Source organism: Pelophylax lessonae (assembly GCF_965119305.1).
Source record: "Pelophylax lessonae genome assembly, chromosome: 8".
In the NCBI taxonomy this organism is placed as follows: Eukaryota; Metazoa; Chordata; class Amphibia; order Anura; family Ranidae; genus Pelophylax; species Pelophylax lessonae.
This window is the reverse complement of record NC_138775.1, coordinates 65,699,320-65,712,512: the sequence shown is the minus strand read 5'-3', so window position 1 is coordinate 65,712,512 and position 13,193 is coordinate 65,699,320. Positions and strand designations below refer to the sequence as shown.

General features: G+C 42.3%; 1 protein-coding gene across 2 annotated transcripts in view; it reads right to left on the bottom strand.

Moving 5' to 3' along the window:
• Positions 1 to 381: 381 nt before the first annotated feature.
• WNT5A (Wnt family member 5A) overlaps positions 382 to 13,193 on the bottom strand; it is a 57,475-nt gene continuing 44,663 nt past the window's right edge. For both annotated transcript variants that reach the window (XM_082265091.1, XM_082265092.1), the window contains exon 5: positions 382 to 1,975. In XM_082265091.1, coding sequence (XP_082121217.1) covers positions 1,517 to 1,975 — 459 coding nt within the window. In that variant the 3' untranslated portion in view covers positions 382 to 1,516. The remainder of the gene's footprint in view (positions 1,976 to 13,193) is intronic.

The following is a 13,193-nucleotide window of genomic DNA, read 5'->3' as shown; positions in this document are numbered from 1 at the left end:
ACATTTGCTGTGCATTTGTAATAAATTATTTTTTTTTTTTTCAATTATTTTAAAGTAGTAAGGGGGAAAATGTTTCCATGGTGTAATGGAAATTTAAATGAACACAAAAAAGTCACAGCTATAAAGAAACAAAAGTTAATTTGTGGACTTTTGGATAATTCAAATTTGGACATTTTTTATCAAACATTTTTTAGAGTTTTTTTTTTTTAAACAGTTGTTTTAAAAAATATTGCTTGTGTTTAATGCCCTTCCAAAAGGAGGTAATGATACCGTGGGGGGAAAAATGGCTTTAAGTGCATTATACTTTGTGAAACTCACCCTTTGTCCCTTTCACTACACTCCACTATACCCTACAGCCCATGAAACATTTATCAGTATGTGCTTTAATGTGTTCAGAACAAGCCCTTTGAAAACTGACACCAAGGATTAAGAGGCTGTATAATGTGTCTTTAAAAATGTCAAAATTATTATTTTTTTTCTTTTAAATAAAAAATGTCACTATGAAATAAAAAGAAAAAAGTTGCCTAGGTAAATAAATACATGTAATTACTGGCAATATTTAGGAATATATACATATAGTCACAAAAGCTTTGAAATAGAAAACAGCAGACCACAACTTCCCATAAATGTTACCATATGGTATGTAAAGTTTAGTGTATAGTATTAATATTATGTAACATATGACTTATTAAAAAACTGCATATTAGGAATTTGTATTATTTAAATGGCTTTAGCTCATAAAGAAGTGGATCTTAAATATTTTATTCTACGTACAGCATGAGATTTGACTACATTTTTTGAGTAATGTGCAGCCACTTATCTGGGACAAGCAGATGAAATATTCAACTGAAAAAATAAATCCTAAAATAAACTAACAAAATAGAGGTGATTGATATTTTCCCCTTATTTTATAACCAGTATAATGACTGTGAATAAAAAAGTAATTTGTATTTTTGATCTGACTTATGTAAATTGTTGACTGTGAGTATGAATATGTTAAACAGAACTAATAAGACTTTATGTAAAAGTACAAAGTGCAATCCCAACATTTTCAAGAGGTATCACACATCAAATAGTATTTTTTTTTTTTTTTAAGAAAATAAAATGTTGCCAGAGAAAAAAAACCTTCTGTATCTGATGGACAGAATTCTGAGCATTTTAGGAGTGAAAACTCCGTAAACCGCTTAAATACAATCTTTAAAAAAAAAGTCTTTGGCCATCTGTCCTTGCTTTTTACTCTCTTTTCCATATAAACTCGTCTTTACCTACTATACATTTTCTAAATCCCGTGCATTTCGGTCTTTATCTAATTATATACTTATAAAAAGTCTTTATTTCTGTAAATAAATATTTTCAGTTCATCGTCTCCGTTATTTTGTTCTTTTTATAAAATTTTACCCCAAGAGCGGCTGAGTTAAAGAGAATGGATCCAGTTGCTGTATGCTTGCAACTCCTAAGTGACCTCTATAAATTAATGCAGATATTCAATATTGTTCGTAGTCCACAGTTTTGTGCCTTACTTGCATACAAACTGGTCAACGATCTCGGTACATTTCTTGCATTTGACGTAACAGCACCAGTGAAATTTGCAGTGGCACCTCTCAGTCTGAACAGTTTTGAACTGATCGTAGCCTCTACCGCAGCACATAAGTTCACAGCCATCCATGCCCTCCGATGTTTTATTGCACAGCCTTCCCTGGGTACCTAAAGAACCAGTGCTTTCATTGCGAACACAATAATCCGGGCTTGGGTCAATGTAAACCAGGTCGTTCGTGGTGGGGGAATTGAATTTGTTGTTCACCTGCACAAGTTTCCCTCTGCTGTTAAGTTTCATCGCTGCAGCACTGTCATATTTCTCCTTTAAAAGGTCTCCCACCTTCCGGAAGTCAGCAAGTTGCAACCAACAAGTCTTCAGGCTGCAAGAACCAGACACACCATGGCATTTGCAGGCAACATCCGCCAATGTACTAACAGCCTATAAGAGAGAAATACCAGTTAGATGATGTTCTTTCCAAACCATATAAGGCATTCAATTGGACCCTAAATAACTCATAAGAGATAATAGCCTCTAGTCAATAAAGAGTATGGTATTTTATGGTCAAACTATTTAAAGCTATACTACATGGCCAAAAGTTTGTGGACACCAGGCCCTCACACCTGTGTAAAATTTGTTGGACAACATATTCAAAATCCAGGGGCATTCATTTGGAGTTTCTTCCCCCACTCCCTTGCTCTAATAGTCTTAATTTTTCTATGTAGGCTTTCCGCAGGACCTTTGAGAGCACTTGTGGAACTTTGTGCCTATTCAGCAAAAAGAGCATTAGGTCGCAAAGTAACAATGTTTAAAAAAAGAGGACCTGGCTCACAACTGGCCTTCCAATTCATACTAAAGTTGCAGAGTAGAATTCAGATAAGGGCTCTGTGCACATGACAAAACTCATCATATCATGTCTTTGTGGACCTGGCTTTGTGCAAAGGGGTACAATCATGATGAAACAGAAAACAGCCTTCTCCACCTGGTTAGGAGGACACAATTGTCTAAAAAATTTTGTAAGCAACAACAGTACCCTTCACTCAGAGCACCTGAGCTCAATAATTTGGAGGGGTGTCCACACATAAGTAGGTATGATTGTCAGGTATCCATAGAAGTTTGGCTATATAACAAGTAGCTGTAGGATTACCCAGACATTACAACCGCTATAGGTATAATACACTATCTTACTGGCAAATTTATAGATTAACTATTCCTAGTGGAAACTCATTCCCATTTACTCCCCATCACTACCGTATTTTCTGGCATATAAGATGACTGGGCTTATAAGACGACCGCCCTAATTTTCAAGTTAAAACATAGGTTTTGGGCTATACTTGTCGTAGAAGACTACCCCCCTTCCGAAGCAAGGCAACACCATTGAAAAACATCAGATTTCTCATAGCTCTCCAAGGTACAATAGTACTGTAACACATGTAATCTCTCATAATATCTCCAAGGTACCCTAAGTATTACCAGTAGATGTAATCTCAAGACGCTGGCTGTGCGGGAATCCTGTACCGGTATACCGTATGTACCGTAGCTTCGGCTACATACAGTAAACCGCGCTGAGCCAATCACAGTGAGTGATGTATTCTATTAATGAATGCAAAGCCTGCTCGGATTGGCAGAGTCAGAGAGGCGGGCTGATGTTACTCCGCCAATCCGAGCAGGCTTTGCATTCAATAATAGAATACATCGCTCTCCCTGATTGGCTCAGCGCGGTACACTGTATGTAGCCGAAGCTACGGTACATACGTTATACCGGTACAGAATTCCCACACAGCCAGCGTCTTGAGAGATTACATCTACCGGTAATACTTATACTTAGGTTACCTTGGATATATTATACTCGGCGTATATGACGACCCCCCATTTTTGGGGGATTTTTTTGAGGTTCAAAAGTAGTCTTATACGCCAGAAAATACAGTATGTTGTCCTTATGTTTGAAGTGGAAAAAACTACATTTAAATAAAAATAGATAGCTAGCCCCCTATTTCTGAGTTTTCTGGGGCTGCTGACATCACCTTCAAAATGGCAGAACCTAGCAAGTAATCTCAAGACTTTTGGAGGTCTATACAGGGAAGGCTTTTATAGGCAAGTAAACTGGATAAACACATTAAATGCTACTATAATATTCTAGGAAGATTCTTGTTTAAATGAATGGTCTGGTGACAGGGTCTCTAAGGTAAAGCACTGACAGCTACTGGGCACACTATGCCTTGTCCTGAGTTCTAATACTTTCAGTGCATTGGAAGTCTTGGAGCCATAGTCCGTGACTGACATAGCAGAAGGAAAATACTAAGTTGTCAATGACTAACAGCTCTGTGATCCTTAATATGCTGCATAGGTTTACAGACAGGACAGTATACTTGTCATTGTAGCTGGATGAAATAAGTAGGATGCATAGTTACATGGTGCCGGCGGTCTGCAGAGGGGGTTTACAAGAGCGCACTCTCATATGGTTTTCAAGGTTTGTTTCAAAAGAGGAATGCACTAACTGTAAAAAGGCGAGCCATTTTAGCACATCTATTTCTAAAACAAGTATTGCAAACATGTACACTATCCTTTCCCTCCTTCTCATTTAAAAAAAAAACCCTCTTAACCACTTAAGCCCCGGAAGATTTTACCCCCTTCCTGACCAGGGGGTTTTTTGCAATTTTTTACTGGGTGAATTTAATGGACAATTGCGCGGTCGTGCGACGCTGTACCTAAACGAATTTCACGTCCTTTTTTTCCCACAAACAGAGCTTTCTTTTGGTGGTATTTGATCACCTGTGCGATTTTTTGATCATGCGCTATAAACAAAAAAATAGCGTAAATTTTGCAAAAATAACAATATTTTTCACTTTTTTTTATATGAAAGTAAAAATCAAAAATCAAAATCAAAATTTAACATTTTTGGCCAATTTGTTTTATGCTACATATGTTTGGAAAAAAAAAAAAAAAAAAAAAAATCGCAAAAAGCGTATTTTGATTGGTTTGCGCAAAAGTTATCGCGTTTACTAACAAAGGGAAAGATTTGTCATTTTTGGTGTTTTTTTTTTAACGAGTAATATACTCGAGTACATAGTAGAACCGTCTGATCTGCATTTTTACACAGGGAGAATGACAGGCGGCTTGTTTACATAAGCCGCTCTGCCTTTCTCCCGTTCTACCAACGATCGTAGTGTGACCGGCGGACATCAGGTCCACCGGTCACACTCCCGCACTCCTCCGTGAACGAGCCGAGGCGGGCGCGTGCCTCAGCGGGCGCACGTTCGCCCGCTATTGGCTCTAAAGCGGATGACAGGCGAGTAACGTAGATCTACGTCACTCTGCCTGGCCGGGGCTGACTGCCGCAGTAAATATACAGCAACCGGTTAAAGAGAAAAAATATACCAATGCACACATATAAAATACTATAGATTTATGCTTCTCATTCCGATTTCACTACAGAAAGTAAAAAAAAAGCGTGTTTATCAATATTATATTGCCTCTCAGTCTCGTGATTTGTTTAAACAGTCAGTACAAATTTGATATTAGAAATGTAAAGCGGATCTTCGTCCCCACAGATCATCTAAAGTTTAGAGCATGGTCACTAGACATGTGCAATTTGTTTTGGTCCGAATACAAATTCGGGTAAATTTTAAGTTATTCGGAGATTCGAATGTATCCAAATCTTTGAATGAAAAATAGTAATGAATTTAATTGAAATTAATTTTGTTTATTTATTCTCTAAGGAATTCTAAAATCTCGAAATGTATTCGGATCGGTCGAAAAATGATTGACCGATTTGAATTCTGTGCGAAGAATAGTTGGTTGTTAAGCACCAGGCCAGGAAGCTGGCACCTGCGTCCTTAACAACTGATGACTCATCAGCTGTCAGCGGGCTTCCCCACTGAGAGCTGAAATGTAACGAAAGAATGCCAGCAAAAGAAACCCCCCCCCCCCCCAATCCATACCATGCTCTTTGGGTCTGGTATGGATTTTCAGGGGAACCCCAAGCCAAAATAACAAAAAGAAAAAAAAATGGTGTGGGCCCTCCCCCCCAAAATCCATACCAGGCCCTTATCCGAGCATGCAGCCCGGCAGGCCAGGAAAAGGGGGGGGGGCACAGGTTTTTTTTTTTTTCATTCTGCACATGTCTAATGACAATTGCCTTCCACATTACGTTTTTTTTTGGGGGGCTCTTAGTTTTATTTTATTTTTTACTTTAGGTTTAACCATTCCCACTGCCACCATTCTTGAATAGGTGGAAATGACATGTCCCTGCTGTCTCAGCCTCCTGGGATTCCAAGTCACTATATTCCAGAAGGCTGCAGGAGTAGGGAATCAGACCAGCTGCCTGAACCCAGAAGAGGCGGCCGGTGTCTGATGACTGAAGAGGACCAGGACTGCCAAACCTGATCAGTGGATTGCAGTCGGACAACAATGGATCCGCTGTGAGGGTGAGTATCTGAATCCAGGATAACACTGCATGACAGGTAAGTAGAGCTACTAAAAAAAAAAAAAAAATCAGGAGCAGTGACTAAAGATTTTCTTTAAGCCACCTTAGAGCATGGGTGTCCAACCTTTTGGCTTCTCTGGGCCACATTGAGTGTAGAGAAATTTTGGGGCTAGTTGCACCCCAGCACATATGACTTAGGTAGCCAGAAAATGTCATGTCCTTATTCATACATGTACGAAGGAGGACATGACATATGACAAAACACAACTAGTTATTAAAAAACATATTGCAACAATTTACACACGCTAATGCACATACCTTTTCTACTTATTTTGCAGACTACTGGCGGTTACTGCTGGCGGGTACTGCTGTGCAGTTACTGCTGGCGGTTACTGCTCGTGGGTAATGCTGGCAGTTACTGCTGGCGGGTAATGCTGGTGGTTACTGCTGATGGGTACTGCTGGCAGGTAGTGCAGGCGAGTACTGCTGGTGGGTAATGCTTGCGGGTACTGGTGGAGATTACTGGTGGCGGGTAATGCTGGCGGGTAGTGTTGGTGTATAATGCTGGCGGTACTGCTGGTGGGTACTGCTGGCGGGTAATGTTGGACTCACAGGCCATGGCCAGCTCCCAGCAGGACCCACAGGCAAAGGCCAACTGTCAGCATGACGCACAGGCCATGGCCAACTGTCAGCACGACCCACAGGCCATGGCCAACTGTCAGCAGGACCCACAGGCCATGGCCAACTGTCAGCAGGACCCACAGGCCATGGCCAACTGTCAGCAGGACCCACAGGCCATGGCCAACTGTCAGCAGGACCCACAGGCCATGGCCAACTGTCAGCAGCCAGCAGGACCCACAGGCCATGGCGCGCTCCCAGCAGGACCCACAGGCCTTTCCCCATTCCCAGTAGGACCCACAGGCCATGGCCAGCAGGACCCACAGGCCATGGCCAGCTCCCAGCAGGACCCACAGGCCATGGCCATCTCCCAGCAGGACCCACAGGCCATGGCCAGCAGGACCCACAGGCCATGGCCATGGCCAGAACCAGACAACCAGACAGTATTGAAGGCTATTTCCTATTTTAAGGTTACTGGGGGGCAGGGCAAATGGGGTTTATGAAGGGGGAGATGGGATGTGGGGGTCAGGTGGGGGTGTCAGGGTCTCTCAACTCAGTGATACCGATTACAGCTCCTTGCACGGCCTCCTGGGGGTGATGAGATCTTTAAGTTGCAGCCAGCGCCCAGCCCCAACCAGTCACGTGCGTCCCCTTGCAGGCTGACATGCCCTGTCTCTGCCTGCCTCCAGTCCAAAGACTCCAGGAGTTGTATAAAATTAAGCTGTTCTCAGGGTTTCTCCAGGTTTCACTGCTGCAGCCATCCAGGGCCCAGTCCAGCTGGTCATGTGATATGCATGACACGTTCCCTCGCGCCACGCATCTGCCTTACTTTAAGACTTAATCTCCAGTAGTTGTAGTTTCCTGCTGCTAAGTTATCTCCACCCACCGCCACCAGGGACTTGAGCACTGTCCAGACTACAACTCCCGGAATACAGTGCAGCAGCAACTTTGAATATATGTTAGCAGGCAGGAGACTATCTGGAGTCCCGCGGCCGGTGGGCCGCATTACCTGCGGTTCCGGGCGGCAGGTTGGACATGCCTGCCTTAGAGTATATTGTATCTCTTGGGGACCCTATTGGTGAGAATGACAATTGTGCTACATTTAGTTCACATAAGCTATGACCATTTTATATGTACAACATCTTGGTATGGGGGAATTATGACATGGAGATCTCATCACTGAGAATCCAAGACATAAAAAGTCAGACATCGACATGGTCAACATGATCCACTTTTAACCACTTAAGCCCCGGAAGATTTTACCCCCTTCCTGACCAGGGGGTATTTTGCGATTCGGCACTGCGTGACTTTAACGGACAATTGCGCGGTCGTGCGACGCTGTACCTAAACGAATTTGGCGTTCTTTTTTTCCCACAAACAGAGATTTATTTTGGTGGTATTTGATCACCTGTGCGATTTTTTGATCACGCGCTATAAACAAAAAAAGAGCGTCAATTTTGCAAAAATAGCAATATTTTTCACATTTTTTTATATGAAATTCCCCCCCCCCCCCCCCCCAAAAAATGTAAAAATCTAAATTTTTTAACATTTTCAGCCAATTTGTTTTATGCTACCTATGTTTGGTAAAAAAAAAAAAAAAAAAAAAAATCGCAAAAAGCGTATTTTGATTGGTTTGCACAAAAGTTATCGCGTTTACTAACAAAGGGAAAGATTTTTGTCATTTTTGTTGTTTTTTTTTTTAACGCGTAATGGCGGCGATCTGCAATTTATTTTGCGGTACTGCGACATTGCGGCGGACAGATCGGACCCTTGACTGACATTTTTGACACTTTTGGGGTTACCAGTGACATTTCTACAGTAATCAGTGCTATACATATGCACTGTTACTGTAAATACACTGGTAGTGAAGGGGTTAACTTTATTTGAGAGGGAGGGGCTATGTGTGTCCCTAGGGGCGTGCTTTCTACTGTGATTGGCTGTGGCTTCAGATGTATGAAGAGTGATCGACGGTTCTACATAGTAGAACCGTATGATCATCCTTCATACACCGGGGAGAATGACAGGCAGCTTGTTTACACAAGCCGCCTGACTTTCTCCCTCTCCCCCGCCGATCGCCGAGTGACCGGCGGACATCGGGTGTGCCGGGCACACGCGCGGGGGGGTGTGTGACTGCGCGGGGGCGCGCGCTCGCTCCCTAGACCCTCACAGGCTAGCGACGTAGACCTACGTCGCTTTGCCTGTGAGGGGCTGACTGCCGACGTAGATCTGCGTTAGGCAGTCGGCAAGTGGTTTAACGTTAATGTATTTTTTTTAGTCATAGGTGGAGCTTTTGGATATTTATGGTCATTTAAATTTAACCTGTCATATCTGGCCGAATTAAAACCAGCATGCTTTTTTGTTTTTCTTCCTGAGCTATTAAGGGAGTTGTAAAATCAGAAGATTTTTTATCTTCATGCATTTTATTCATGAAGATAAAAAATCTTCTGTGTGCAGCAGTCTCCACAGCCCCCCTAATACTTACCTGATACTTACCTAATACTTACATCTCTATCCAGCAATGTACACGAGTCCCTCGGCCATTCAGGACTCTCCCTCTTGATTGGCACAGCAGTGGCGCCATTGGCTCCCACTGCCGTCAAAGTCCATTAGCAAATCAGGAGACAGAGAGAGGGCGGGGCTGAACGGCTGCTCTGTGTCTGAATTGACACACGGAGCTACAGCTCGGCTTGGGGGCCCCATAGCAAGCTGCTTGCTGTGGGAACACTCAACAGGAGGGAGGGGCAAAACCACCTAAGAGGGACCCGAGAAGAGGAGGATCTGGGCTGCTCTGTGCAAAACCAACTGCACAGAAGAGGTAAGTATAACATGTTATTTATTTATTTTTAAAACACAAGACTTTACAATCACTTTAAGGCTTTATGCACACTGCAGCTGTCAAATGCCCCTTCTTCAGGCATTTAAGGTTTTTTTCTGCCCCTAAAAGACACCTTTATGATAGTCTAGGTGTCTATGCACACATAGGCATTTACAGGCGTTTAGAGGAAGGAAGGGACGTTTAGTGGCAGAAAAATAAATGCAACAAAATCATTCAGGAGAGGGTCATTTGGGCACAAAAAAATTCCCAATACTTCTAAACAATAGGCTTGTTTAACATTTGAAAATTCATTTATTTCAAAGGCCAGAATTAATATCCTGGCGAAATAAATGAATGAACGCCCAAAAGCTTAACACGCTTGAACCTGCCTAAACGTGTTTAAAAAAAGGTGGCTTTGGGTGCATGTTTAACGCCACTTTTCTCCTGTCAGGAGAAGGGCGTTTAGAAGAGCCTAGTGTGCACGAGGCCTAAGGAGCCCTCTAAACCCAGAACACACTAAATTTCAATTTTGACTTGCACCTTCAAAGACAAAGCTCTGAGGGCCAAACGAGCCTCCATCCAAGTTTATCTCTGTTTTTCGCAGAGGCTGCCAGCTGGCATTCCCCAGGTATAGGGACTGCATTTTATCTTTACTACAATATTTGAGCTACAGTCTGACAATTTACTAATGGCTAAAACAGGAAAACAAACATAAACCAAGACAGAACAATTCACAGCAGTATTCAACTAGAATACTGAATTACTAGAACTTGGCAGCAAAATCTTGGCACTGTGAGATACCAGGGTATAACCGTTCCCAGAAATAAATATATGGCATATCAGGGGTTAAATGAGTGTAGGTGGCTAAAGGAGAACTATTATGATTATACACTGTTAAACATTTAAACTATAAGCTTTTATACTGATATTTTATATCGGTTTCTCTAACCTAAAACATTTAGGGTTTCCATTTGAAAAAGGAAAGCAGATGAAGGACAACAACAAGTCATAGCTCTCATTAATTCAGCTGTGCTAGTTGCAGATTTATTTTTTAGACTACAACAAAGCAGGTAAAAAGACAGCCTGAAAAAACGTGGAAACACACCTAAAGTGCCACCTGCTGGCTGAAAAAGAGAATGAAAGATTCATATGTAATATTTTAAAAATTTCTGGACTAACATTTTTGTGGTTTATTCTGATCAAAATAAAAAGAAAGCACACTTGAAATAATGTATTATTTCTGGGCTATTTTTTATATAACCAAAATAAAAAAAGCACATATGTTAAAAAGAAAATTACAAGTTTACTTTAAAATTAGGGGTAGACGTACTTTTCCATGTAACGTGAGGGATTAGGTTTTAGGAGATGTTCTGTAGTATTATTAAAACCTCTTCTGTCCTAACAGTACTGCTCTCCATAGAGTGAAAGCGGAGCTCCACTCAAATAGGCTTTGACAGGTACCCGCTCCCACTTGGATCGCCTGTGCGATTGTGGCGGATGTTCTCCTCCCTGCAGTCCTCTTAGACGTCACAGGTCCCAGATGGCTGAGGGACCATTTACAATGTGAAGCCCAGCTTACGCATGGGGAGTGGGCGCCCAGCTGTGAAGCCGCAAGCTGTCACAGCTGGGTGTCCACAGTTGAAATACCGGCTCTGGGAAAAGAAGACAGAGGGAAGGAACGGCTTGAGTGAGCTCATTTCTGGATCCTGGGACAGGTGAGGGTCTGTTCATTAAAAGTCAGCAATTACGGGCTAGTTTTTTTTTTTTTTTTTCAAACAAAATATGTCTGGAGCTTCTCTTGAATAGATGTTCTCACACTAGGGCAGGGAGTGTGACACCGGCTGGATCAAAGGCAAAAATGAAGAAATTAAAAAATGGGGGAAAAAGAAAAGCCACCACATCTAGGGACCAGTAATCTGCAACATAACATTTTTATTCTTGGGTTTAGATATCCTCCAAATTGACCTAAGAACAGAAAGCGCTTGACTACATAATGCATCTGGAGGAACTGGTTGTTGCATTACACATTGGGAGTCTTTAAGAACTTTTTAATTGTGGAGTTTTATTATGTCTTAAGCCACGGTTTGTCAACAAGAGAGAGGCTTGGGTATTTGAAAATGAGGATGATCAGCTGTGTTCTAGGCTTTCATAAATGTCATAATAGTTATGTCTAGACTCTGATCTGCTTCCAAATTGGCATTGTTTTTATTACATAGTACAATAGATCATATAGGAACACACCCCATTGCACCACACCTGACTGATGTGTTCGAGAAGAGCTGAGGAGGAACTTTGTTTTGGCGCCCCATGCTTAAATGCTTTTGAAATGTAATTTTCAGGAGGGGGGGGGGCTTATTCTGAAATTGCCAATTACTTGGTCGTCACGGACCTGAAACAAGCACGCAGCAAGAAGGTCAAGCATGTAGGAATTAAATTCCTTACCTCTATACTGTCCCAAGTCAGTGACACAGAAGCTAATGAAGCCTAGCCTATCTAGCATAGTGTAGAGATTTATTTATTTATTTTTAACAACCCACCTCCCAAAATGCTTTGTTAGGTCTCACAATTATTTTCAGAGGTAATCATAAAATTAAAACTAAACTGATTGCACATTAAGCCCCTTCTTCAAATGATGGGTTGTGTTAACTAAAATCGGATTTTTGTAAGATCTTACCGTAAAATCCTTTTCTCTTAGCTCATTGACAGACGTAGTCTTCTTGATTCACAAGAACTGGGTTATGTTGTCTCCGCAGGAGTAGGACTAGGCAGAAAGAAAAAACGTTCTGGCTCCACCCTAGGGGCAGTCCCAGAGGGTATATCCTCCCTCTCTCTGCTACAAGGAATCAGTTCTGTCACAAAGCAGCAACAGAGAATTTAACCCAAGATCTTACAAAAATCCGATTTTCTCTGTCGCTCATTGACAGACGTAGTCTTCTTGATTCACAAGAACTGGGACATCCAGAAGCAGTGCCACAAATGAGGGGTGGGATTGACAGAAATCAAAATCCAATCTAGAAGGCCCAACCGGTGCCAACTAGAAGTTTTAAAGGCTCATTATAAACAAAGAATGAGACTCAAATAAAAATTTCCAACAGAAAAAAAAACCCTCGAGGTAGACCACTGGTCTCCTTAAATGGCGGCCTGCAAAACCTTGCGGCCAAACGAGGCATCAGACGATGCCATTACATCAACTTTATAATGTTTTGTAAAGGTATGCACCGACGACCAGGTAGCCGCCTTGCACACCTGGACCACCGACGCCTGATGGCGAAAGGCCCATGACGCACTAAGTGCCCGAGTGGAGTGCGCCTTAACAGGGAACGGGGGCTCCCGACCCTTAATAGAATAAGCCTGTACCACCGTCTGTCTGATCCATTTGGAAATAGTCGCGGCAGATGCAGGCAACCCCTTTTTGGGTCCATCCGGGATCACAAAAAGTGAATCCGTCTTGCGAAACGAGTCTGTCGTTTTCAAGTATACCCTGATCGCCCGGACCACATCCAAGGAGTGCAAAGCAAACTCCCGAGGATGACTGGGCTTAGGACACAGGGAAGGTAATACAATTTCTTCATTCAGATGAAATTCTGAAACCACTTTTGGTAGAAAGGCTGGATTCGGACGAAGAACCACCTTATCTCTATTAACCACCAGATATGGGGAACGACAAGATAATGCGGCCAGTTCTGACACCCTGCGTGCAGAAGCGATAGCCACCAAGAAGGCCACCTTCTGGGACAACGTAGGTAGAGGAATCTCCCTAATATCTTCAAAGGGAGGTTTCTGAAGAACAGACAATACTA